Source organism: Podarcis filfolensis, assembly GCF_964270895.1.
Source record: "Podarcis filfolensis genome assembly, chromosome: 13".
NCBI lineage: Eukaryota > Metazoa > Chordata > Lepidosauria > Squamata > Lacertidae > Podarcis > Podarcis filfolensis.
The window spans coordinates 2,446,912-2,474,713 of NC_139615.1; the positions used below are offsets into that span (position 1 = coordinate 2,446,912).

The window sequence follows — 27,802 nt, forward strand, 5'->3', positions numbered from 1 at the left end:
TTCTACCCATGTGAAAACACGCTCGTCCGTGGGCCGGATTGAGAAGGCGATTGGACCTTAGTTTGCCTACCCATGTTTTGAGGGGAATTTGGCCCCCTGTGAGAACAGGGAGCTGGACTGGACGGGCTAGGGGGCCCGATCCACCGGGCTTTTATGTGTGCTGCTTTTGCAATCCAAGCCGAGGGGCAGGTAATCTCAGCAGCTTAGTTACAGCGATGTTGCGATTCTAAAAGCAGTGATGTGTGTGTGTGTGTGTGTGTGTGTGTGTGTGTAAAAGGGTGGGGCGGTGGGGGGGGGAAACACCCTTTGGCAAAGGTTTAAACGCTACAACCCCCCCCCCCCACTGCACTCCAGGAAGACAGCTGCAGATCTGCTCTGACTCACCTGCTCTCCCTCCCTGAAGCGAAATCTTGCTAAGCTCCCCAATTAGGATGCCCTGCCCTGCCCCGCCCTGGCTGGCTGCCTCCCCTGCCCCCCCACCCTGGCCAGCATCACCGACAAACCAGAGAGAGAAGCACCCATTTCCTCCCCCTGCAGGGCATGTGGTATTTTTGCAGGCTGGATTGAGCTGAGCCGGGTGCAAGAGAGAGACACAGCTGTGGGTTAAACCACAGAGCCTAGGGCTTGCCGATCAGAAGGTCGGCGGTTCGAATCCCCGTGACGGGGTGAGCTCCCATTGCTCGGTCCCTGCTCCTCCCAACCTGGCAGTTCAAAAGCACATCAAAGTGCAAGTAGATAAATAGGTACCGCTCCAGCGGGAAGGTAAACGGCGTTTCCGTGCGCTGCTCTGGTTCGCCAGAAGCGGCTTAGTCCTGCTGGCCACATGACCCGGAAGCTGTACGCCGGCTCCCTCGGCCAGTAAAGCAAGATGAGCGCTGCAACCCCAGAGTTGGCCACGACTGGACCTAATGGTCAGGGGTCCCTTTACCTTTACCTTTAATGTAATATACAATAACAATAATGTAATATAGGGACTCGGGTGGCACTGTGGTCCAAACCGCTGAGCCTAGTGCTTGCCAATTAGAAGGTTGGCGGTTCAAATCCCCGCTAGGGGGGAGCTCCTGTTGCTCGCTCCCTGCTCCTGCCCACCTGCCAGTTCAAAAGCACCCCAAAAAGTGCAAGTAGATAAATAGGTACCACTCCAGTACCAGGTAAGTGGCGTTTCCATGCGCTGCTCTGGTTCGCCAGAAGCGGCTTAGTCCTGCTGGCCACATGACCCGGAAGCTTTTCGCCGTCTCCCTTGGCCAATAAAGTGAGATGAGCGCCGCAACCCCAGAGTCGGCCACGACTGGACAATACGGTCAGGGGTCCCTTTACCTTTAAGTTGACCCACCTGGATGGAGCAAACCCAAGAACTCCCTCTGCTGGCAGCGATGGGAAGTGGCTTTTATTCAGGGCACTGGCACCCACCTACTTCAGTATTGTCTACACGGCAGGCAGCAGCCTCTCCCAACCCTACCCGGAGGCACCGTTAGGGATTGAACCTGCGACCTTCTGCATGCAAGGTCGGTCCTTCGGTTGTAGACCCCGGGGGTCGCCCAGGCCAGCCCCCTGCAATCCAGAAATCTCAGCTAAAGCATCTATGACAGATAGCCTTCAAACCTCTGCTTAAAAACCTGCAAGGAAGGAGAGACCACAACCTCCAGGGGGGAAATTCTTCCTGGTGTTTACTTGGTTCAAGTCCCGCCGTCCAGAGCAGGAGAAAGCAAAGTATGCTCCCTGTTCCATGGGACAGCCCTTCAGATATTTGAAGATCTCTCCTCCCAGTCTCCTCTTTTCCAGGCTAAACATCCCCAACTCCTTCAACCGTTCCTCATCAGGCATGGTTTCCAGACCCTTCATCCTCTTGGTTGCCCACCTCGGCACAATATCCTTCTCAAATTGCGGTGCCCAACACAGGACTCCAGGTGTGGTCTGAGAGTGAGAGCTGGACCATAAAGAAGGCTGATCGCCGAAGAATGGATGCTTTTGAATTCTGGTGCTGGAGGAGACCCTTGAGAGTCCCATGGACTGCAAGAAGATCAAACCTCTCCATTCTGAAGGAAATCAGCCCTGAGTGGTCACTGGAAGGACAGATCCTGAAGCTGAGGCTCCAAGACTTTGGCCACCTCAGAAGAAGAGAAGACTCCCTGGAAAAGACCCTGATGTTGGGAAAGATGGAGGGTACAAGGAGAAGGGGACGACGGAGGACGAGATGGTGGGACAGTGTTCTCGAAGCTACCAGCATGAGTCAGACCAAACTGTGGGAGGCAGTGGGAGACAGGAGGGCCTGGCGTGCTCTGGTCCAGGGGGGCACGAAGAGTGTGACACGACTCAACAACTAAATAGCAACACGACTTCCCTTCATTGGGACGCTAGACTTCTCTCGTCGCTGAGCTATGGCCAAGTCTTCTAGCGAGAGAACCAAGATTCTAGTCCTCACTGTTCTGAGCGAAGGGCTGGATTAAAGAAGAACGCAGGATGCTGAATCAGGACATTCTCCCACCTGTATTGGGGTTACTGGAGGAGTCTGGAGGCAGAACCCCATCCCCGAATATACAATTATTCCTCATAGGCCTCACCCCACCTTGGCCCTGCTGGCGGGGTGGGCGAATCCCAGCAGGTTAAGAAAAGCAACCCCAGTTTCCAGCATACAAATCCCACGAGATTCCCAGAGAAAAAGACTGCAACTGTCCCTTGGCTCAGAATGCAAAAAGAGAGAGAGAGAGAAAACTTCCTGGGAAATCGGCCCTTTTCCTGATGTGTTTCTTGTCCAGGAGGGTGGTGGGGTGTGTGAAGGGGGGGGGGCCAGGAAGAGTCACGAACCCCTCCAGGACTCCTATTCCTTCTTGCGCTTGTCCACAGGGACGTTCCAGTAATAAATCAGCTGTCCCGTGATGATGCTGTTGCAGGATGAGGCCACGACGTAGGTGAGAGCCATGAGGGGGTCTCCCGTCTCCTGCCGGGTGGGGAGAGGGCAAATGAGGCAGGTTTGTTGATTTTATTTGCACCCTAACTTCACCCCCCGATGCCTGCCTGCCCAAGTTGGGATGCGAGGCGGCTTCCCAACTTTTTTTAAATTAAAAAACCACAACATCTAGACCCCACCCATGCTCCACCGCAATGCAGAAAGCAACGGGGGGTGTGTGTTGATTTCTTGCAAGCCCAATGCCTCCTTCCTTTACTTCGGGGCTGGGCTGCTAGCCTTTAATAATAATAATAATAATAATAATAATAATAATAATTTATTATTTATACCCCACCCATCTGGCTGGGCTTCCCCAGCCACTCTGGGCGGCTTCCAGCAAAATATTAAAATACCGTAATGCATCAAACATTAAAAGCTTCCCTAAACAGGGCTGCCTTCAGATGTCTTCTAAAAGTCAGATAGTTGTTTATTTCCTTGACATCTGAAGGGAGGGCGCCACCACCAAGAAGGCCCTGTGCCTGGTTCCCTGTAACCTCACTTCTCGCAATGAGGGAACCGCCAGAAGGCCCTCGGAGCTGGACCTCAGTGTCCGGGCTTAACGATGGTGGTGGAGACGCTCCTTCAGGTCTACTGGGCCTTTGAGGCCGTTTAGGGCTTTCAAGGTCAGCACCAACACTTTGAATTGTGCTTGGAAACGTACTTGAATGACGCCTCTCTGCCCTCCCCACCCGCCCTGGGCAGGTGAACCCCGGCCTACCTGGATGGAAGTGAAGATTCGGGCCAGAGAGCCCGCAAAAAGGAGGAAGGCTGTGACGGCGGAGAGCTGTCCTGTGTGGCCGTTGCGGTAATTTGTGGCTGCTTGCAGGAGCTGTTGGGGGCACAGGGAAGAGGTGTGACGTTTTATTTATTTATTCAACTTACATGCCGCCCTATACTTGGAGGTCTTGGGGCGGTTCACAGCAAGAGTACAACATATAAAATCAAACCAAAAACAATAAACCAATTTAAACCCCCCCAAAAAGAACCACATTCTAAAAGGGTGTTGGATGGATGTCAAGAAGATCAACCAAGAAGCCTAGAATAAAGTTTAAAATATTAACTGACGCAAAGGAAAGAGGTGGATTTGCCCTGCCAGACCTTAAACTGTACTATGAATCAGCAGCTTTCTGCTGGCTGAAAGACTGGCTACTTCTTGAGAACACAGACATTTTGGATTTAGAAGGTTTCAATAATGTTTTTGGGTGGCATGCATATTTGTGGTATGACAAGGTTAAAGCACATAAGGTATTCAAAAACCATATTGTCAGGAAAGCATTGTTTAATGTCTGGATAAGATACAAAGACTTATTGGAAAATAAAACCCCAAGGTGGCTTTCGCCAATGGAAGCTAAGGCTCAGAAAAAGCTCAATATGGAGGCCAAATGGCCAAAATATTGGGAAATTCTGGAGCAAGAAGGTGACAAATTGAAGTTGCAGAGTTTTGAGAAACTTAAAGATAAAGTGCGAGACTGGCTTCATTACTATCAAATAAGAGAGGCCTATAATTTGGATAAAAAAATTGGCTTCCAGGTGGAAAAATCAAAGTTGGAAATAGAATTGTTAGAACCGAAAACTAAGATTTTGTCAAGAATGTATAACTTGCTGTTAAAATGGAATACACAGGATGAAACGGTCAAATCAGCTATGATCAAATGGGCGCAAGATCTAGGTCATAATATTATGTTTGCTGACTGGGAACAGTTGTGGACCACCGGTATGAAGTTTACGGCATGTAATGCCTTAAAGGAGAATATTATGAAAATGATTTACAGGTGGTACATGACCCCAGTCAAGCTTGCAAAAATTTATCACCTGCCTGACAATAAGTGTTGGAAATGTAAAGAAGCTGAGGAAACGTTCTTTCACCTTTGGTGGACATGCCCAAAGGTTAAGGCTTACTGGGAAATGATCTATAATGAACTGAAGAAGGTATTTAAATTTACCTTTCCTAAGAAACCAGAGGCCTTCCTTTTGGGCATAGTAGGCCAATTGGTGCCAAAGAAAGACAGAACATTTTTTATGTACGCAACAACAGCAGCAAGAATACTTCTCGCTAAATATTGGAAGACACAAGATTTGCCCACCGTGGAAGAATGGCAGATGCAAGTGATAGACTATATGGAGATGGCAGAAATGACCGGCAGAATTCGAGACCTGGGAGAAGAGTTGATGGAAGAGGATTGGAAAAAGTTTAAAGATTATCTACAGAAATATAGTAAATTGTTTGAATGTTAAAATGATGTGGGATCTAAAGGTAACACGGCATTTGGGATATAGTTAAAAGAGCTATGAAAAAAAGGATTCAAAAAAGAGGGGAAATTAGAGATATAACAAGTGGGAGTATACAATTATAAATGAGATATGAAAGAGAGTTAGAATTTGCTGAATTCAACGGAATAAAGAGGAACACAAAAAAGGGAGATGTGAGGAGGTCAGGAAAGAGGGTTATAGAACCTTGAAATTTAAAAGTGGATTCTTTTTCTTTTTCATTAAGTGTGTATTATTTGGTTTTTTGTGTGGATTTGTCTGTTTTTTATGTGTTGTAAAATTCTAATAAATATCTATTAAAAAAAAAGATCAACCAAAGGCCTGGTGAAAATGGAACATTTTTGCCTGGTGCCTAAAGGTGTGTAAGGAAGGCACCAGGCGGATTTCCCTGGGGAGAGCATTCCACAGACGGGGAGCCACTGCAGAGAAGGCCCCGTTCTTGTGTTGCCACCCTCTGGACCTCTCAAGGAGGCGGCACACGAAGGAGGGCCTCAGAAGATGATCTCAGGGTCCGGGTCGGTTCATATGGGAAGAGGCGGTCGAGGTATTGCGCTCCTGAGCCGTTTAAGGCTTCATAAGTCAAAAGCAGCACATTAAATTGAGCCCGGAAACATCCTGGGAGCCAATGCAGATCTCTCAGGACCGGTGTTATGTGGTCCCAGTCCCCAGTCTAGCTGCCGCATTCTGGATTAGTTGTAGTTTCTGGGTCACCTTCAAAGCTAGCCCCACATAGAGCGCATTGCAGTAGTCCAAGCGGGAGATAACCAGAGCTTGCACCACTCTGGCGAGACAGTCTGTGGGTAGGTAGGGTCTCATCCTGCGTACCAGATGGAGCTGGTAGACAGCTGCCCTGGACACAGAACTGACCTGCACCTACCTCCATGGAGAGCTGAGTCCAAAATGACTCCCAGGCTGCGCACCTGGTCCTTGAGGGGCACAGTTGCCTCATTCAGGACCAGGGTGTCCTCCACACCTGCCCCCCTCCCGTACTTCTGTCTTGTCAGGATTCAACCTCAACCTGTTAGCCGCCATCCATCCTCCAACCGCCTCCAGGCACTCACACAGGACCTTCACTGGTTCCGATTTAAAAGAGAGGCAGAGCTGGGTCTCAGCCGCATACTGATGAACACCCAGCCCAAACCCCTGATGATCTCTGAGTTTGATGTGCTTGGGGGGGACCACCTCCAGCACACACACCCCATGCCTCTTAGCGGCCCCCACCCCCAGGGCAGCAGCACCCACTTTGTTCCCCAAAACAACAGCACAAAACATTAGGCAGGTTGGCAGTCTTTAGAGGAACGAGAGGGATAAGGAGCAGTGCAGAGTTTGAGACTCAGGCAAGCGGGCCCGCCTATGGGGCAGAGTTTCTCCGATGCCCACACCCCCGGGTGCCCCTTACCCTGCTTGTTATGACGGCGGGCATGTTGAACGCCTGGAGCGCCGTCACGACCCCCACGGGCGTGAGTGAGGAGAGCAGGAGGGCTAGGACTCCGAAGTAGACGAGCAGGAAGGTCACACCTACGGGTTGAAACAAGAGACGCTGCGTCACGAAGGCAGCCCTGCAACCTGGCTTAAGAATATAAGGAGGGATGATATATACCGTATTTTTTGCTCTATAGGACGCACTGGACCATAGGAGGGGGAGAACAGGAAAAGAATTTTTTTCTTGTACTCCCCCTCAAAAACAAGGTGCGTTCAAGAGCAGGCCTTGCCGCTGCCCCCCGAGCTTGTGGGGCTGGCGGTGGGGGGAAGCGCTGTTTTCCCCCACCGCCAACCTCAAAGATCCCTGAAGCCTTTGGAGTGCAGCCACCCCGAAGCTAGAACAGCGAGATGGAGGGCTGTGCAGTGCCCCGCCTCACTGTTTTGGCTTCGGGGACAGCCTTTCAAGCCCCCGCAGGGCAGCAGGGTAGCTTCACCCCGCTGCCCTGCAGAGGCTTTGCGCAACCACCCAGAAGCTAGAACAGCTTCGGGCTGCTGCCTGCTATCCGCAAGCATTCTGAGCCCGGCGGGAGTTCCTGAAGGCATGCGGAGAGCTTCCTGAAGCCTGGAGAGCGAGAGGGGTTGGTGCGCACCGACCCCTCTCGCTCTCCAGGCTTCAGCGAAAGGCTGCATTCGCTCCATAGGACGCACACACATTTCCCCTTCATTTTTGGAGGGGGAAAGTGCGTCCTATAGGGCGAAAAATACGGTAATTGCTTCATAAACTGAAAATAAAATTTTACAGACGATGACCTGTATACAAAAATCACTTCACAAAAATTATAAACTATAATACAAACAGTAATGAACTCTTTTTCATTACTGTTTGTATTATCGTTTACAATTTTATTTTCAGTTTATGAAGCAATTATAGATCATCCCACCACGCTGACGAAGAATTCTACGAAACAGTGGCCTATATCCGGAATCACTGTGTTGGACATCACATTTGCTGAATACACAAAGCTTCACAGCTTGTCTTTCATCGTACAAAGTCTGGAACCTCGCTTCATTTAAAGATTTTCAGAGACTTTGAGACTTAAAGATTTCATTTTGTACTTGTTATGGTTTGAAGGAATTCTATAAAGATTGTCTATTGCGTATGGTCATCGTGTTGCCTAGTAGCCATCGATAGCAGCCTCTCTTCCTAACTGGATTTGTCCAATCCCCTTTTAAAGCCTTCCAAGTTGGTGGCCATCGCGGCTGCCTCCTGCAGGAAGGAGTGCCACAGTTTAACTATGTGCTGCACGAATAAAAGAAGATTCATTTGTCCTTTCAACATTCCAGCTTCTTGGGTGTCTACGGCCTTTTGAGTGTTATGAGAGGGGGAGGAAAAGCTTTTTTCATGCCAGGCATAATTTTATAAAAATTCTATCGTGTCGTCTCTCCTATCCAGCTTACGAAATCAAAACAAGGCACAAGGGGCTAAACGTACGTGCTACACATACAGCATGCATTTAGAATTCCTGAAATTCCTGTGGATAGCTCAGCAGGGTCCACAGTGTTGGCCGAAGCGAGGCTCGGGTTCTCGTTGCGGCTCATGAACGGGAAGGAAGAAGGCAGCTTCGGTGTGCGGAAAGGGCCTAGCTGAAAGCCCAAAGCTTGGTCTGGTTAGGATCCAGGGCTGCTGAGCACCAGGGCTTAAAGGATGCAAAGTTTTGCCTTAGCCAAGTTTCCTGCCTCCGACAGGGAACAGCCAGATAACCCCCAAAGCCCACAGACGTTGCTGCGGTTCGCTGTCTCTGAACATGGAGTTTCTGCTTGGCTGTTTTGGCTAATAGCTCTTGAACGCAGGATAGCTCAGTTGGCGCTGCTGATAACGCCAAGGTTGCAGGTTCAATCCCTGCGTGGGACAGCTGCATATTCCTGCCTTGCAGGGGGTTGGACGAGATGACCCCAGGAACCCCTTGCAACTATGATTCAGTTAAATGTACTCTAGACTCTGGTTCCACACTCACCTCGTCCTGTGTGGCCCCCAAAATGCTGGATCAGGAATCCGATGGCCACGGTTTGCAACATGAGGAAGAAAGCCTCACCCCAGGAACTGATGTTTGGGTCGGGGGGAGGAAAGAGAGATAAAAAGAGAGATGTTGAAATATACTCAGAGTCGCAAAGTGATTTCATGCTCTTTATTCAGCTCATAGTGGTGAGGAGGAATGAATGGAAGTCCCCTCAAGGTATCTGCTTTATATACATTACTTACACAATGGGCTGCACATGATTGGCTAATTCCGGAATTCTACTGTAAGCCAATCAGGTTGTGGATTCACTTCTATCTGGAGCATGATTGGGTGGTTACTGCCAACCAATCATACTGCTGCATTGTTCTAGGACCAATCAGACTGCTGCATTCTGAATCCTATTGTTCTAGGACCAATCAGACTGCTGCATTCTGAATCCTATTGTTCTAGGACCAATCAGACTGCTGCCTTTTGGACCCTATTGTTCTATGACCAATCAGACTGCTGCAGTTTGGATCCTATTCAACTCAGTACATAACAGATGTGTTAGGGGAGAAATGAAATCTTTTGATCCAAATTCCTTTTCCAGCTGCCTGTTACCTGCCTGGAATGGTTTGAACCTCAACATCAAAAAAACGAAGATCGTGGCCACTGGGCCCATCACCTCCTGGCAAATAGAAGGGGAAGAAATGGAGGCAGTGAGAGATTTTACTTTCTTTTTTTTTTTAATGAAATATTTATTAAGATTTTTCAAATTCAATACAAAAAAATCAGAAAAAACAAAAAAATGCAAAAAAAGAGGAAAAATTTAAAATTTATAGTTTCATATTTTCATTACCATATTTCCCAGACTTCCCCACACTTCCCCCTCTTGCATTCCAATTCAAGTTGTTTGTTCAACAAGTTCCTATCCCCAATTTTTAACCTTTTTATATTTAATTCATTTTTTCTTTAACTTATTTTAACTTATAAACATCAATATTTGTACCTCAATACACAAATCTTTTTCCTAAAGTCGACCCTAGTTCCATTCCACGAATTTCCCAATTTTCATATTGTTAACCAAACAAAACAAACAAAAAAAAAAGACAGATCATAGTTATACACCCTTTGGATTCTCAAACCCCACCACCCCCTTTCCCGGTTTCGATCCCCAACAAATGTCCAGTCTTAATCTTCTGTCAGCCTGGAGATCTCACGTCCGAGGCTCTTAATTCTCTCTCAGTTCCTCTCTGCCGGTTTTTTTGATAGTCCTTGATATTAAACTCTAAATTTCGGAGGAGCTCTGTCTCAATAAGGTCCAAATTTCTTCCAGCCAGGCCTCCATACTTAAAAGCCAGGTCCAAAAGTCCAATTGTCACCAAGACTCCAGCTTCCACTTTAATCAGATTTGTAATCCATAGATCTTCCGGTCTCCACACAAAGGAATCTCTCCATTCTTCCTTCACCAATTTAAACCAGAATTTCATCATCCAGTACTTGTTTTCCTTTGTAATCATCCTGTCAGGCCTTTGGTTTAATTTCTTGTTTCCCTTTTTGAGCATGATGTCAGGCCTCTGGCTCTCATTTGTCATTTGCCAAGTTGCAGCTCCTCCTTCCTTCTCCTCAAGAACAACATGTATCTCTTTCTCCACACTTTCAAGATTCTCAAAGTCCTCTTTTTGTCCAGCTGCATGGGCTTCCTGAGTCAAGTCCTTATCAAGTTCCGTAATGTTATTTGCTTTTAAATTCAAGGTTGTTACATTTGTAGACAAAACCTCGATTTGACCTTGTAACTTTCCCAGGAGAACAAATATTCTGTCCAGCCCAGCCTGGATTTTCCCTTTTCCAGCCATTCTTGTAGTGTCCCAAATCCTCCTCTAGAGGGATTTAGTAACTTAGTATTCTTTCGAGTTAAAATCCAAAAGTCAGGTTAATTTGTATCAGTTCTTACTTATTTTCAACAAAATATAACCAAATTGCAGCAACTGTATCCAGCAGAGACAGCAAAAACAAAGTTCTCTTTTTCCTTTTTGACAGCTAAATTTGACAGCTGTCAAACTTCTCTATGTCTCCTCCGCAGGCTCTCTCACGAATCACTCCCGGGTCCGGGGGGGGGGGGGTGGAACTTCAATTCTCAAAATTAACTCTTATCCTCCAGCACAATTACTTATTGTATCGCCAAATCGTGAAATTGATATCTTTTATCGAAAAGACAATTCTCTCGACTTTAGTTAACTAGTCCTTGCTTTAGATCCTTTACAAGGCGGGGAGGCGGACTTCCTGTTTGCACCTTCCCCGATCGTGCCAGATTCCAAAGAAATTTCCTTAAAAAGTCCAATTTCCGTACTACTCACGGGTTGTTACTTTTAGGGTCCGATTGTTCACAGGAAAAAGTCAGCGCCCTCCGACCATGGCTCGCGGCTTCACTCCCCAGGAGAAGCAGTCGACTCTCAGCACCGCGCCACTCACCCCGTCCCCCGTTCCAAAGCCTTTAAAAAGGCTTCTTCACGGGTCGGGGGGGACGCAAATGGTGCCCGCCGAGTCACCAAGTTCACAGGCTTCCCCGCCTGTGATTTCTAAGGGTCCCCGCTTCGCCGCAGCGGCAAGACCCCGCTCCTGAAGAGCCGATTCCCTCCGGAGCTCGGAGGGAATCCGCCATTAGCCGTTCGCGCTAACCCGGAAGTCCTAGAGAGATTTTACTTTCTTGGGCTCCATGATCACTGCAGATGGTGACAGCAGTCACGAAATTAAAAGACACCTGCTTCTTGGGAGAAAAGCAATGACAAACCTAGACAGCATCTTAAAAAGCAGAGACATCACCTTGCCAACAAAGGTCTGTATAGTTAAAGCCATGGTTTTCCCAGTAGTGATGTATGGAAGTGAGAGCTGGACCATAAAGAAGGCCGATCGCCGAAGAATGGATGCTTTTGAATTCTGGTGCTGGAGGAGACTCTTGAGAGTCCCATGGACTGCAAGAAGAACAAACCTATCCATTCTGAAGGAAATCAGCCCTGAGTGCTCACTGGAAGGACAGATCCTGAAGCTGAGGCTCCAAGACTTTGGCCACCTCGTGAGAAGACTCCCTGGAAAAGACCCTGATGTTGGGAAAGATGGAGGGCACAAGAAGAAGGGGACAGCAGAGGACGAGATGGTGGGACAGTGTTCTGGAAGCTACCAGCATGAGTTTGACCAAACTGCGGGAGGCAGTGGAAGACGGGAGGGCCTGGTGTGCTCTGGTCAATGGGGTCACGAAGAGTCGGACACGACTAAACGACAACAACAGCTCCCTCCTTCAAGGCATTGTTTTCCTTCTACCACCAACAGCAAAGAGGAACGAAAAGGGTGTGAGAGGATCAGAAACTTGAGCATTGACAACGCCTCACCCTCCCCAAAAAAGGCAGGATTTGGGACTTCAGGAATCAGCCCGTACACCTTTAAAACTGCAACTCCGGGGATCGGCTGGCGATATCGTTCCGGCAAAGGATTAGACCTCTGCAGATCAGGTGGCTGTTAAGAGAGCAGGAGGTGGCCACACGCTCCTGTAACTAGCGGGATTGTGCGCGCGTGAAAACAAATGTTGGGATTCGAATTCGGCACTGCCGCCCGTCGAAAGGTCTGCGTGGACCTCAGGTTGTTGCTTAGCTTGAGAGGACTACAAATTACCTAGCAGGAAGACACGGATAACTCACTTCCTGAGAGCTGCCCGTTTCAGTCGTGGCTCAAGCGGGGGAAAGTACGTTTTTATGTACTCTATTATGAACTGGTTTTGTTTAAAAAAAACCTTATATACAGCAACGAAGGAGAAACTGACCCATCGGTTCTCAGAGGGGAAGCAGACTCATTGGACTTTGTGGCTGTCTGGTGGGCTTTCAATCGCAGCTAAATAAAGGCCTCGGGCGCTGCCCATACCTGAACGGAAAAGCGTTGGCGATGCTGTAGGCCATGGTGCCGGTGATGGCCAGCAGCTCCAGGAGGATGGAATGGAAGCTCAGCCCCTCAGCGCTCTTGGCCCCCAGGATCTTGAAGATCTGGGGCAGCTTCACTGCAGAAAGAGGGAGGAAGAAGTAGTAGTCAGAGTCCCGCTCTATTCTGCCTCGGTCAGACCTGTGTCCAGTTCTGGGTGCCATAATTTAAGAAGGATATATGAGAAGCGGGAGGTGTTTAGGCCAGGGAAGAGGAGACAGAGAGGGGATGGTGTGTGTGCAAGTGTTATTGGGTTGTTGTTTTTATTTTGAATATATATATATATATATATATATATATATATATATATATATAATACAGTTAAGTACTCAATTCGTTCAGGAGGTCCGTACTTAACCTGAAACTGTTCTTAACCTGAAGCACCACTTTAGCTAATGGGGCCTCCTGCTGCCGCCCCACCGCCAGAGCACGATTTCTGTTCTCATCCTGAAGCAAAGTTCTTAACCCGAGGTGCTATTTCTGGGTGAGCGGAGTCTGTAACCTGAAGTGTATGTAACCTGAGGTACCAGTGTATTGCGGTTTTTATGTTGATCTTGTTCTGTGAACAAGACCTCCGGGTATAGGGCAGTATACAAATTCTATCTATCTATCTCACCTCTCAAGTCTTTTTCTATTATTATTCTCAGTATTATTATTATTTTTATAAGTACTATTTATTAAACTTATTGATTTTTTTCTTACCAATGTAAGTCAAAATGACACACACAGACGCACAAATATATACAGTGTGTATATATATATATATATATATATATACACACATACACACACATATACATACATACACACACACACACACTCCGCAGAGAATACACATGCGCAAAACCAAACAGAAAAACCTTTTTAAAAAACCTTATAGTTTCTATTAAAAGTCAGATTATCTGACTGAGAAGTCCAGGTGTCCGTACCCATGAGGGAACCAGCCACGATGGCGAATCCGAGGCCCTTGCTGATGAAGATTTTGAGGCATGGAACTGAAGGAACAGGGGGAAAGAGACAAAAGGATACAAAACATAATTGATTGCTAACAGTGATGCTTTTTTGCTTTTTTCTTTTACAATACTCCCGTGATGCGGGACATAAATTCCAATTTCTGCACGTAGCAGAAAGCTCCATGAAGGAGCAGCAGCCTTGCTTTCTGCATGGCAGGCAGACATTCCACCGGTGAGGTTTCCCTCATCACTTCACCTGCTAGAGGTCTACCTGACAGGTGCCTAACCAATGACAGCCCTGCTTGAGGGGAAAGGGGCGGGGCTTAAAAGATCCTTAGGCAGCCACATGAACTTCGTGCCCAAAACCAACATGGCGCCGAGAGCCTTCGCTGTGCTTCGTCTACGACCCTTTTTAGGAGACGATGGGTAGCATCTTCATATTGAAAGCTTTTTTTTAAAAAAAATAAGCTTTTCTCCCCAAAAAGGATAGTTTTATTTGTAATTCTAGGGCCAAATGTTAATAAAATTAAAAATCTCGTGGTATTTCCGCCCGGCTGCAAGGTGAGGGAAGAGAGGAGGCCCGGAAACGGAGCCGACTGCCACTTCCGCCCTCTACCAAAATGGCCACCGGGGTAAAATTTCGCCCTTCGCCAAAATGGCGCCCAGTCGCCCCCCACAGGACACTTCCGCCAGGCCAGGCGTTGCTACGGCGGCGACGTGACGGGTCCCCGGCAGGACAAAAAGGGCGTCGAAGAGCGCGCGACTCACTGTGCAAGAGGTTGAGGCTGAGGAAGAGCTCGTCGTAGCAGTTCTCCGGGAGGACGTGTGGGACCAGCAGGCCCTTCAGAGCCGTCGACGCCGCCATTTTGACGAAGGTGGGAGCAAATGAAGCTGGGCGAAACTTCCGCCTCCATAACCCCTACGCGCCGGAGAGCGAGCGAGAGAAACGCCTTCCCCTGGTGCGCATGCGCGGCGTCTCCCACCTGCCCGGCGGCCATTTCAACCTTGCCGACCAATGCGCAAGCGCGCCTCGTGCGGGCCGCCATTAAAAGAGCTGCGCGTGCGCACAGCGGCGGCGGCGGGCGACTTAACACGCGCATGCGCATTCTCTGTGGGACTGCTATCTGTGCGGTTCCTCTGCGCATGCGCCGTTTTTAGCATCCTTTGCCAGCGCCCTGAGCTGAGGTGCCGCTTTCCCATTGGCTGGGCGAACTTTGGTCAAGGGACAAAATGGCCGCCACGCCTGGGCAGCCATCTTGCCCCCCAAGTGGCACCCCTGGCCCAGGGAGGGGCGAGGAGGCGCCCCAGCTGTTGCCCACCCTCAGCCGGGGCACCGTGGCCCTGTGCCTCCTCTACTACATGCGCCTCCAGCGGGGCCGGCGCCTGAGGGAGGCCGCCCGACGTCGCCGCGCCGCCCGCCACCGTCGCGCCCAGGCCCGCCAGCGCCAGCGCTTCGCCCTGCTGTGGCTCTGCCGGACGTTGGCTCGGGCGCCCGGCCTGGCGGGCTTCTGCCAGGACCCTGGCAGCGGCGGAGACGGCGGCCTTCCCCGGCTGCTGCGGGAGCGGCGCCTGTGGAGCAAAGCCCGCAGCTCGGCCTTCTGGGAAATCGTGCGCGCCAAGGCCTTCAGCCAATGGGAGTGGGTGGAAAACTTCCGCGTCTCGCCGGGCACCTTCGACTACCTCTGCGCCCAGCTGCGCGGAGCCATCCAGCGGCGCGACACCAACATGCGCCGCGCCATCCCGGCCGACGTGCGCCTGGCCATGACGCTCTGGCGCCTGGGCGCCTGCACCGAGTACCGGGCGGTGGAGCAGCTCTTCGGCGTCTCCCGCTCCACCGTCTGCAAGATTCTGCGCGACGTCTGCGAGGCCGTGGTGGGCATCCTCACGCCGCTCTACGTGCGGCCCCCGGACCCTGCGGAAGTGGCCGCGGGCAACGGCTTCCCTTTGCCCCAGCTGGCCGGCGTGCTGGGGTCCCTGCACGTCCCCATCCGTGCGCCCAACGAGAACGCGGCCGGCTACTACAACCGCCACGGCTGGCACTCGGTGGTGGTCCAGGCCGCCGTCGATTCCCGCGGCTGCTTCTGGGACATCAACGTCGGCTGCCCGGGACGGGTGACGGACACCCAGGTTTTGTGCACGTCGGAGCTGTACCAGCGTGCGCAAGAGGGCGAGCTCTTTTCGGGGGCGTCCCAAGCCATCCGTGGGGTGCAGGTGCCCGTTTACCTGCTGGGCGGCTGCTCCTACCCGTTCCTCCCGTGGCTCATGAGGCCCTACCGGGACGAGGTCCTAACTCCCGCCCAACACCGCTTCAACGAGTATGCTGCCGCCGCACGGACCGTGGTGGGGGTGGCCTTTGGCCGCCTGCGGGGACGCTGGCGCTGCCTCACCAAACGCAACGACACCGACGTCTCCTTCCTGCCCACGCTCATCGCCGCCTGCTGCACCCTCCACAACGTCTGCGAGGCGCGGGGGGACGTTTTCCAGCCCTGTTGGATGGAGCACCATGCTGACGAACAGCGGGAGGAACACCCGTTCGACAACGGCGGGGAGGAGGAGGAAGACGCGGAGGCCGTAGCGATCCGTGACGCGCTGGCGTCAGCGCTGAGAGGCTGATTGGGGAAGAAGTGGAGGAGCTGCAAAACGCTCCTCTGGGAACGGAGTAGCTCGTGTCGCTGCGGGAATCTGCAGGCCGTCGGGTTACACAGAACATTTCGGCAGGCAAATCTGCCCTGGCTGGCAGGGGCTTGAGAAGAGGTGAAGAGTCCAAAACTGCCCAGTGGTGGCAGGCTGGCTGGCGCAGGCCAAGGCGCATGGACGCCATGCGTTTTGAAGTTCAGCATTCGCCGTCAGCAGCCTCCCTCGATAACGTTAGCGGCAATTATTTCACCTGAATTGGGTTTCCGATCTTGAGGACTAGTGCCAAAAATGCAAGGGTGGGTTGGGAAAAGGAGAAAAGCAATATGGCTTGGGAGGGTGGGCATTGGGGGAGGCCGAATAATATTTGGAATTTGGAGGTTAGAAGTGAGTGTGCCATATCCAATTGGAAGGGAAAGTGGGCTTGGATCTTGCGGGAAGTGGGGAATACTGTTGTTGTTTAGTCGTGTCCGACTCTTCGTGACCCCCTGGACCAGAGCATGCCAGGCACTCCTGTCTTCCACTGCCTCCCGCAGTCTGGTCAGACTCATGCTGGTAGCTTCGAGAACACTGTCCCACCATCTCGTCCTCTGTCGTCCCCTTCTCCTTGTGCGCTCCATCTTTCCCAACATCAGGGTCTTTTCCAGGGAGTCTTCTCTTCTCATCAGGTGGCCAAAGTCTTGGAGCCTCAGCTCCAATACTAGTCTTTAATAAAATCTAGTCTTTAATGAAATACTAAGTATTAAATACTAGTCTTTAATAAAATACTAGTCTTTAATAAAATCTTTCTATGTCATGTGCTTCCTGTGTTGAGTTAAAAACTGCGACGTCTGTAGTTTTTCAGGTTAAGCTATTACAGCTCTTGGAACACGGGAAGCATCTGTGTACAGTGTGGAAAAGAGTCTGATTTCCAGAGCCATTGTGGTTTGGTGGTGGTGAGTGTCAGACTAGGGTCTGGGAGACACGGGTTCAGATCCCCACTGGGCCACAAAACTCACTGGGTGTGTGACCTTGGACCAGTCTGTCACTTTCAGCCTAACCTTACAGGGTTTGTTGTGGGGATCAAATGAGATGTGCTTAATCTTTGTACGGCTGGGCGCAGTACAGGCACATAAAAGCCAGAGATGTCTAAACTAATTTCTCAGTCCAGGCAAGGTAGAGGTATCGTCATAGCCGTGTGACTTTCCGGGCAAGTTTGGAAACCTGGTCAAATGTCAGGTGCGATGGGGATGGAGGGTTTGTAGGATCCTGGTGAGGCCATGAGACTTCAATAAGCTGTGCTGCCTCGCTGTACACCCTTCCCAGCCCTGGGAACTGCCCTTTCTACTCCTCGCACTCTGGTCAAGGAGGAAGAGAAATCACCAACACCTGAATAATTTTCAAAGGTATTTATTTGACCTGTTGTGAGCGGTGGGGTGTTCCGCCCGAAGAGCTTGGGATCAGCGCACTTTGCGTATGAAGTTGGGGGTCTCGAGTCCCCCTAAAGGGTTCGCAGAGCAGAGCAGATGAAAGGGCTTGAGGAGCAAACTGGAGGAGCTTATAAGGCGTACTTTCAGAATGCAAATGCACCATTTCGGATTATCGATGGTATGTGCACCAGTTCTTAATACAAGTTTTTGTGGAGAGTCCCACACCCAGATAATGCTTTTCGTGGTCAGTGCAAATACTTTGCCCAAACACTTGATCTTAACAAGATAGTTGCTCCAGAAATAAGCCCAGCCTCGTTTCAATTGAGATTGGAGGTTTTTAAGCAGAGGTCGGACGGCCGCCTGTCAAGGGGTTCCATAGCTGCAGGGGGGTTGGACTAGATGACCCTTGGGGATCCCAGCAGTACTATTCTGTGATTCTCCTCCCAGGTTTAAAGCGCAGTCTGACAGAAGTGATGTAACAGCCCCTCAGCCCACAAATTGCACCTTTGTGCAGAAATGTATTGTCCTTTTCACTTCCCCAGGTGTGTCTTGTGTGAACCAGCAGTCCAAGCGAGTGAATGAAACAGGTGCGAGTCTAGCAACTCGGAGAACTCCCATCCCACCCCTGGGGGGGTGTCAACCCCCTCTCCCCCTGTTGCAGAAAGACACCCCCCCCCTTTAACAAAAAAAAACACCCGTTCTTGGTTCTCTTTAGGCCCAGCTGTGTGTTGAAAACGGCTCCCCTTTAAATGGTTTGATAGCCCCTATGGCCACGCGCTCGCCCAATGAAAAAGGCCACGACCACGATGAGGATGAGGACCAGAAGGAGGACGCCGATAATGATGGGCACCAGAAGGGTGCGTCTCTGCTCCGGGCAGACCTCGGCTGAAACAGGCAAAGAAGGAATTCAGTGAGGAGAGGAAGGAAAATCGGGATGTGCAAAACACTGAACTGGAGAGAGACTCGAAAAGTCTGCGGGCAAAAGGGCTGTGCCAAAAGGATGGCATGGAAAGTTTAGACTAACAATGCATTGGATTATTAAGACACCTGCACATTAAAGTATGGGGACGCAGGTGGCGCTGTGGGTTAAACCACAGAGCCTAGGGCTTGCCGTTCAGAAGGTTGGCGTTTCGAATCCCCACGACGGGGTGAGCTCCTGTTGCTCGGTCCCTGCTCCTGCCCACCTAGTAGTCCGAAAGCATGTCAAAGTGCAAGTAGATAAATAGGTACCGCTCTGGCGGGAAGGTAAACGGCATTTCCGTGTGCTGCTCTGGTTCGCCAGAAGCGGCTTAGTCATGTTGGCCACATGACCCAGAAAACTGCGGACAAACGCCGGCTCCCTCGACCAGTAAAGCGAGATGAGCGCCGCAACCCCAGAGTCGGCCACGACTGGACCTAACGGTCAGGGGTCCCTTTACATTGAAGTACAGCTGTTTAAAGAAAAGGAAATAAAGAACTGCCTGCGGTACGATGCAGGGAGTCTCTCACCTTCCCCAAATTTTCCATCTTTAAGGTCAAAGGCCTGGACCCGCTCTTGCAGTGCGTTGAGACGAAAGCCTTCTGCCAGGACCAAGGTGCGGTTCCGGCACTGGTAAGAGTGTCCGAGCCTGGCCTCGAACTCGCGGAGAGAGGAATTGTCGGCTCTGAAGGATTTCGCTGGAGGGACAAAGAGAGTCGTCTGGGGCCTGTTGAACCACCCGGAAGCCCTTTAATCTTAACACGGCATGTGGATTAATGCATAATCACCTCTGGGAAGCCACGGCAAATCTCAGCCTATAGCCTACCTGGCAGAATCGCCGTGCAGGTTCGCAGAACCGTACAGTTGGAAAGGGAACCCAGGGGTCATTTATTCCAACCCTCCGGAACGTGACTGACCCCGATGGCTCTTTTTGCTCCACCCCGCAAAGGAGGAACAACACCCTCTGCTTCCTCTGTGATCCCTTTAGCTGCTGTAGGGATCTTGGCTGGATTCGCTTTCTGTTCCCCCATGCCTCCGAATCACCCTCTAAAATTTGCTGACGGGCCAAAGCCGTCGTAAACAGGCTTGCGGCTGGGGTGGAACCCCATAAAAATGACATTTACAGGGCTTACTATGGACGTGGTATTTTTTCAAGAGCTGCACGGCAGGCAGAAACCCAACTGGTGTAGCACCCCCCGATTTGAGCATTTCCATGGCGGAATAGGCCTCGCCTCAAGAGGTCCATGAGCAATGATGGCGACCCCCGAATTCAGAGCCAGCCCCCCAAAATGACCTTACCTGCAGCCTGATACGTTAGGTAGGCCTGTACCCGACTCAGGTAGAATATATTTCTGGTGTTATTCTAAGGAAACAAAGAAATCTGGGTTTGTTTTTCCTGATCCACGCCTGTTTTAGGGTAGCACAGGCCGCAACTTAGGATCTGCGAGGTTTACGAGACAAAGCCAATTCGCTGCCCCACTGGAAGCACCCGTTCCAGATTAATTCCCACCCCCTGCCCTCCCTGAGGACTAATAGCAATAGCCTCCCAATGAACCATTTTGAAGTTTCAAACTTCTTTTAAAAATCATGTTTTGTTTCTCCTCTCCAATGTGGTGATTGAACTTCAACCGGGCACGTATTTCTCCGAAGGGGAAGTGGCGGCGGTTGAAATCAACACTTTAATTTGGGGAAGAGGTGAGTGGAGTGGCGATGTGACCCGCGTTTATAAAATATAAATAAATAAATGGAAACAAAAACTGTGTGGCGTGGAGAAAGCAGAAAGAGAAAAATCTTCCTTCCTCATAACAACTAGAATTCATGAAGCTGGAAGTTTGGAGGTTCAGGAAAGGCGAAAGGAAGTCCTTTTTCACGCAGTGCGAACTGCGGAACTCCATTCCACTTGAATAGGATTGGACAAATCCACGGAAGAGGATGGCTACCGGCCAAGATGGCTACGCTCTGCCCTCTACGGTCGGAGGCAGGAAATGCTTCTGAAAGCAGAGAGGGATTTGTGTTCGAATCCCGCTTGTCAGCTTCCCATTATGGCTTCTCACCAGCCGCTGTGAGAACAGGATGCTGGACTGGAGGGTCCCGATTCAGCAAACTCTTCTTAGGTTCTTGGACTACTGCAATGAGCTCTACGTGGGGCTATCTTTGAAGGTGACCCGGAAACTGCAACTAATCAGGAATGCGGCAGCTAGACTGGGGACTGGGAGCGGCCGCCGAGACCACAAAACACCAGGCTTGAAAGACCTCCATTGGCTCCCAGTACGTTTCCAAGCACAATTCAAAGTGTTGGTGCTGACCTTCAAAGCCCTAAACAGCCTCAAAGACCCAGTAGACCTGAAGGAGCGTCTCCACCCCCATCATTCTGCCCGGACACTGAGGTCCAGCTCCGAGGGCCTTCTGGTGGTTCCCTCACTGTGAGAAGCCAAGTCACAGGGAACCAGGCAGAGGGCCTTCTCGGTGGTGGCGCCCGCCCTGTGGAACGCCCTCCCTTGTGAAGGAAATAAGCAGCTATCTTCTCTTTAAAAGACATCTGAAGGCAGCCCTGTTCAGGGAAGTTTATAATATTTAATGCTGTATTGTTTTTAACACTTGATTGGGAGCCGCCCGGAGTGGCTGGGGAAGCCCAGCCAGACGGGTGGGGTATAAATAATAATTATTATTATACAGTGGTACCTTGGGTTAAGTACTTAATTCGTTCTGGAGGTCCGTTCTTAACCTGAAACTGTTCTTAACCTGAAGCACCACTTTAGCTAATGGGGCCTCCTGCTGCCGCAGCGCTGCCAGAGCATGATTTCTGTTCTCATCCTGAAGCAAAGTTCTTAACCTGAGGTACTATTTCTGGGTTAGCAGAGTCTGTAACCTGAAGTGTATGTAACCCAAAGTACCACTGTATTATATTCTTAGGATGGGGTCAGCGCACGCCATCAGGCCTCTGCCAAGCCAGTCTTTCCGGCCTCCGATGCAGCCGGCTCGAAGGACCTTTTGCCAGAGAGTGACTCATGGCTTGGATCAGCCAGGAGTTTCCAGGCCAGATCAGCTTCCCCAGTTGCAGCCGAGTCGTTTTGCCGCCCACAGCTGCGCTCATGACGCACCTGAACCCGCCGGCTGATGGGCGTGGGTCCGTACCACGCGGGAACGTTCGAGGGACCCGCCTTTCAAGAAAGACATTTGTGTTGGTGTTCGTGCCAGGTTAGGTTTGCTATGAGCGCATCAGTCATGCGCTGAACTCGGCCAGCTTTTAAAACAAACTCATCAGCTTTTAAAAGAAATTACCGTATTTTTGCTCTGTAAGACTCACTTTTTCCCTCCTAAAAAGTAAGGGGAAATGTGTGTGCGTCTTATGGAGCAAATGCAGGCTGCGCAGCTATCCCAGAAGCCAGAACAGCAAGAGGGATTGCTGCTTTCACTGCGCAGCGATCCCTCTTGCTGTTCTGGCTTCTGAGATTCAGAATATTTTTTTTCTTGTTTTCCTCCTCCAAAAACTAGGTGCGTCTTGTGGTCTGGTGCGTCTTATAGAGCGAAAAATACGGTACGTTGCTCTGATTTTAAGATAAACACAGAGAGGGAAATGGTGCTGGAAAGTTTAATAGGTTAAGTGTTCCTGCTCCCCCAATTCCCATTTCATTCCCAAACTTTCCCACCCAGGAAGGAAGACACACTTAATCAACTTGAATTGGACCTGATAATAACTTAATCAACTTGAACTGGACCTGATAATAACTTAATCAACTTGAATTGGACCTGATAATAACTTAATCAACTTGAATTGGACCTGGTAATAACTTAATCAACTTGAATTGGACCTGATAAAAATAATTTTAGATTAGATATTAGATTAGGAGTATCAAAGGTAAACACAGAGAGAGACACAAGGCTAGATGCTCCAAATCTCTGGCACTGTCCGTTTAAACCGGCGCCGTACCACTTTAAACGGTAATGACTCCCCTTGCCGAGAGAATGCTGGAAACTGTAGTTTGTTAAGAATTGTTGGGGTACCTTTATTGCTCTCTCAGAGCTGCTATTCCCAGACTGGTTCCCTTCTCAGGGAGTTGCATCGGGGAGTGGGATAGGGGTCTCCTTAACAACCCTCCTTTGGGACCAGAAGAAATTTTCAGAGAAGGAAAGGCTCAGAAAAATTCACAGAGAGAGGAGGTCTGCTTGTTGTTGGCCGCAGTCGTTCAATAGAACCTCCAAAGTCAGAGGCAGCGTACCTGTAAAGACCAGGCATTGGGGATATATACCTTCTCATGACCCCCACCAGCCCCCCCTCCAATCCTCCCTCTCACCTTTCTGAAAGTAAAGAGAAGGTTGCCCTCTAGGAAGTGCAGGTGGAGGACGGCTGTTTGGTTGGTACAGTTCCCGGAAAAGTCTGTGCGGTTGGGGTTCACTGCAAAGTCCCCCCAGAGCTGGAAGAGAGGAAGAGTGAAGGTGTGTGAGAGAGCAGGACCCTGCAAATCCCCAGGAAATTCAGCTTGGACCTAGAGCAGGAGGGAGAAACTGGCACAAGCCCAACGTTCAGCCACGTCGCGCCCGTTTAGAGAGCGACCCAAGAGTCCCGAGCGCCAGGCTCCTTTCTTTCTATAGCCATAGAAAGCTAAGGCTGTCGTCACGCATCTCCCGCTGGAGGATTTGAAGCTGAAAAGCAAGCTTAGCTGTTGCAGGGGGAGGGGAAAGCTCTAATCCTCCATGAATTTGCCTCTTTTTAAAGCCATCCAGGTTGGTGGCCACCCCTGTCTCCAGTGGGAGGGAGTGCCACAGTTCAACTCTGTGCTGCAAGAACTTCCTTCACGTTTTTCTTCCCATGTATACATAAGCAGCAGCTTAGGAGAGGGTTGGGGGTCCCAGTCCACCTTGCAGTGCTCCACTCGGGCCCAGATAATGCTGCCGGTACCCAGAGTAAGCCCTGACAGAATTGTAGAATTGGAGGGGACCCCATAGGGTCATCTAGCCCAACCCGCTGCAGTGCAGGAATCTCAACACGTCGTGTCCCATCCAATTTGAAACCATACCAGTTCCTGCTTAGCTTTGCAAACGTGCCAGCAGTTTCATTGCTGCGCCACCAGAGTTTTTCTTTCCCTTTTGGAGAGTTCATCTATCTATCTATCTATCTATCTATCTATCTATCTATCTATCTATCTGATGCTATCCAGGGTTGTAAAGACTGCAGAGAGAATAATTGGGTGCACTCTTCCCACCTTGGATCAAATCTACGCTTCCAGGTGCCATAAGAAAGCGGCAGAGATAGCGCAGGATAGTGCGTACCCCGGAAATGATCTCTTTCAGCTTCTGCCTTCTGGGAGAAGGTACAGGGTTATAAAGACTAGGACTAGCTGCCTGAGAAACACTTTCTATCCAAATGCGATTTTTGGTTTTAAATGCAGTGTAAGGTAGTCTCTATGGGAGTATATTGCATTTAATTATGGGGTATCAGAGTTTTTAGGGGGCTAACCAGGCTGGGATAGCAGGCTTGTCAATTTTTGAATGTCTGATGTAGATTTTTTCAATTGCGTTGTCCTGTATGGGACAATGACAATAAAGATTATTGTATCATATCTATCTAATCTGCATTTGTGTTGTGGCCTTTGCTCAGGTTTTTTTCCTACCTAGCCAGTTTCGTCTTTTGTCTGTGGGTTGGACACTGCTACCTCCCCACCCCACAGGTCTCGCTTCTCTCTGAAGGTCCTGCGGCTTCCAAGCCTAAACTGCAAAGCCACAGACTTTCTAAAGCATGCACAATTTTTATCAAGTTATTAAAGGCTGTCGAAAGTACAAGTGAGCAGAAGATGTTGCCGTATGCCGTAAACGGGGGAAATGTGCAAATGACCCTCGGGATTGGGTTCCCTGCATTTGGGAGGGCATTGTGGAATTGGAAACACAGAATCATGGAATTGTAGAATTGGGGGGGAACCCCAAAGGTCATCCAGTCCAATGTAGGACTCTCAGCTAAAGCATCCACGACAGATAGCCATACAAGGGCAACTGAAGCAATTGAAACCCCAATATTAAGTAACCTCCTCTAAGTGCCTGGCCAATGTGTATTTTCCTTTTCCCTAAAAAAACCACAAAACCTATTAATATAAACACAGACTTTAAATACTGGGCTATACATATATTTATCAGGCAATCCTAAGAGGTCTGTTAAGGGCAGATGTATTCGGAAACTTTGCCACTCATTGCCGTCAAATCCTAGATAAAACCACATATAATTTGAGATTTTCATGAGGCCTAGAACCTCCAGGCACGTTTTATATGATTCTGCCTTCCCTTCATTTTTACATATTACAGCAGAACCGTCCCGTTCAAGCAAGTCTGTTGGCAGACGTGGAACTTAACCACCAGATAATGCCGATATTCTTCCGTTGGACTTTCACCCTTTAACCCTTTGTTTTAAAGTTTCGTTTCCCGTCTTTTCGCTTCACCTGCCGCCATAGCTGTTCTCTCGGCTTCCTATTACATTGCGGGAAATTGAATCGGGAACCTTTGCCGAGGGAAATGGCGTCCTCCCCTGCCGCACGGAGGGGCAGGAAGGAAGCCAAGGGCAGGCGGTGCAACACACACACACACACACACACACACACACACAAACTTCCTGTCCTCTAACCACTGAGCTCCGCTCCCTGACAGTCCCCTCCCAGCTTAAACCGCTGGGCCTGTGTCAATATGGAAAGGGAAAAAGGGGAAACAGAAATGACCACTCAGAGCTGGTCGGCCTCTTCCCGTCCCCCAGGAGCCCAGGCCGTCAGCACCTCCTTGCTCAACATTCCTCGTTCAGACACAACCACAGAATTGTAGAGTTGGGAGGGACCCTGGTTTATCAGCTCCATCTGGTATGCAGGATGAGACCCTCCCTGTCTGCAGAGTGTCTCGCCAGAGTGGTGCGTGCTCTGGTTATCTCCCGCTTGGACTACTGCCATGCGCTCTACGTGGGGCTACCTTTGAAGGGGACCCGGAAACTACAACTAATCCAGAATGTGGCAGCTAGACTGGGGACTGGGAGACCACATAACACCAGTCCTGAAAGACCTCCATTGGCTCCCAGTACGTTTCCAAGCACAATTCAAAGTGTTGCTGCTGACCTTGACAGCCCTAAACGGCCTCAAAGGCCCAGTAGACCTGAAGGAGCGTCTCCACCCCCATCGTCCAGCCCAGACACTGAGGTCCAGCTCCCAGGGCCTTTTGGGGGTTCCCTCCCTGCGAGGTTACAGGGAACCAGACAGAGGGCCTTCTCGGTGGTGGCACCCGCCCTGTGGAACTCCCTCCCACCAGATGTCAAGGAAATAAACAGCTACCAGATTTTTAGAAGACATCTGAAGGCAGCCCTCTTTAGGGAAGCTTTTAATGTTTAATAGGTTATTGTATATTAATATTCCGTTGGAAGCCGCCCAGAGTGGCTGGGGAAACCCAGCCAGATGGGCGGGGTATAAATAATAATTATTACCCAGAACCCCTGACAGGCAGCCATCCCAACCTGGGCTTGAAAGCCTCCGACGGAGGACAGACCACGGCCTCCCGAGGTCACGGAATCACCATCTCCCCAACAGCCGCCCGGATCTCTTACCTCCTGCTTGGCCTTGTCGGTATAGCGGACTCGGAGCTGCAGCGCTGCTTGAACCCGCAAACACGGGTTCGAGCCCTTTGGGACCGCATAATCTCCGACGTGGACGACAGGTGGCTGCGTGGGCTGATGGGTGGGGCCGGGGTGTGGGGTGGTGCGGTTCCTGGGGTGTGCCGTGGGGTGCAGAGTGGTGTGCTTCTTGGAGTGCGGTGTGGTGTGTTTTGTGGGGTGCGGCGGGGTGTGTTTTGTGTGGTGGGCCGTGGTGTGTTTTGTGGGGTGCGCCGTGGTGTGTTTTGTGTGGTGCGCCGTGGTGTGTTTTGTGGGGTGCGCCGTGGTGTGTTTTGTGTGGTGCGCCGTGGTGTGTTTTGTGGGCCGTGGAGTGGTGTGTTTTGTGAAGTGCACTGTGGTGTGTTTTGTGTGGTGCGCCGTGGTGTGTTTTGTGGGCCGTGGCGTGGTGTGTGTTGTGGGGTGCGCCGTGGTCTTGGTGAACGAGGGCAGCAGCGTAACCGACTTTTTACGGTGCGGGCAGCCTGGGTCGGAGACATCGGCGCCAGAGCACAGCGGAGACTCCAGAAATCCTGTCTCTTTCATGGCCACTTGGGACGTATCCGTATATTGAGCAGAGCTGTAAGCTGGGCAGAGAGAGAGAGAGAGAAAGATGGAAACATCAGTTCTGGGCACCCATGGGTGACAGCCAAGCTTCCAGTCTCCCTAGCCCCTAACCCCAGCTCAACAACACCTCTCCGATCGACTTACAGTGGTATCTCGGGTTACAGGCGCTTCAGGTTACAGACTCCGCTAACCCAGAAATAGTACCTCGGGTTAAGAACTTTGCTTCAGGATGAGAACAGAAATTGTGCAGCGGCAGCAGGAGGCCCCATTAGCTAAAGTGGTGCTTCAGGTTAAGAACAGTTAAGAACGGACCTCCGGAACGTATTCTTAACCCGAGGTACCACTGTATTTATTTATTGAATCAATACCTATCGCCTTTCTGTCCCACCATTTTCTCACGGTGGTTGTTCGCATGGTTCTTCTTCCTCAGTGAATGCACACAAGGCAGGCCCCCCAAGGTCAGTTTCGTGGCTGAGCTGGGGTGGGATTTGAACCCGGGTCCGGGTCTCCCCCTAGTCCAACATCCAAACCAGGCTGCCTCTTTTGGAGAGGAGTCAACAGGTTTTTCGGACCCATTCTCCCTCCGACGGATATGGGCTCTTCTTCCTTGGAGATTTTTAAGTAGAGGTTCGATGGCCAACTGTCATGGACTCTTAGCTGAGATTCCTGCATATCTTGGGGTTGGGCTGGATGAGCTTTGGGGTCCCTCCGAACACAGCAACTCTATGTTTCTTGCTGCCTAGCTCCTTTCTAAGCCACACGACAAAGGGAACTAGGAGGCCAGGTATAGACAAATATATATGTACCAACCTGCCAGGAAGAAGTATCCGATGAGCCAAATTGAAGACATCGCAGCTGGTCCCATCTCTCCGAACGGGGCTCGATCTGCTGCACCTTTTCCGCCTCTCGCCCTGGGAGCCTCTGCTCGCTTCTGTCTCGTGCTCCCACAGCTCTCAAATAAAGGGAAGGAAATGAAATTTGCTGCCTTCACAACCAGTGACTCAGTTGGGATGCTGAATTGCCAAATACCCAGTAGCCACGGGATCCGGGGGAGTTTTGCTTCCCCCTGAGA

The 27,802-nt window shown here is 50.4% G+C and overlaps 2 protein-coding genes across 2 annotated transcripts; both read right to left on the minus strand.

The window, feature by feature from the left end:
• Positions 1-1,643: 1,643 nt before the first annotated feature.
• On the minus strand, positions 1,644-14,614 carry MPDU1 (mannose-P-dolichol utilization defect 1). The gene is given in 8 exon segments (XM_083581140.1): positions 1,644-2,938; positions 3,666-3,776; positions 6,615-6,733; positions 8,653-8,738; positions 12,547-12,679; positions 13,530-13,595; positions 14,322-14,430; positions 14,432-14,614. Coding segments are annotated over 8 exon segments (912 nt in total). The 5' UTR covers positions 14,600-14,614; the 3' UTR covers positions 1,644-2,818.
• Positions 14,615-17,560: 2,946 nt separating this feature from the next.
• CD68 (CD68 molecule) lies at positions 17,561-27,775 on the minus strand. The gene is made up of 6 exons (XM_083581090.1): positions 27,541-27,775; positions 26,122-26,750; positions 22,850-22,969; positions 19,854-19,917; positions 19,085-19,252; positions 17,561-18,481 (listed from the first exon to the last, which is right to left on the minus strand). Exons 1-6 carry the CDS (start codon positions 27,593-27,595, stop codon positions 18,342-18,344), a joined length of 1,176 nt encoding a protein of 391 aa, XP_083437216.1. The 5' UTR covers positions 27,596-27,775; the 3' UTR covers positions 17,561-18,341.
• Positions 27,776-27,802: the final 27 nt, after the last annotated feature.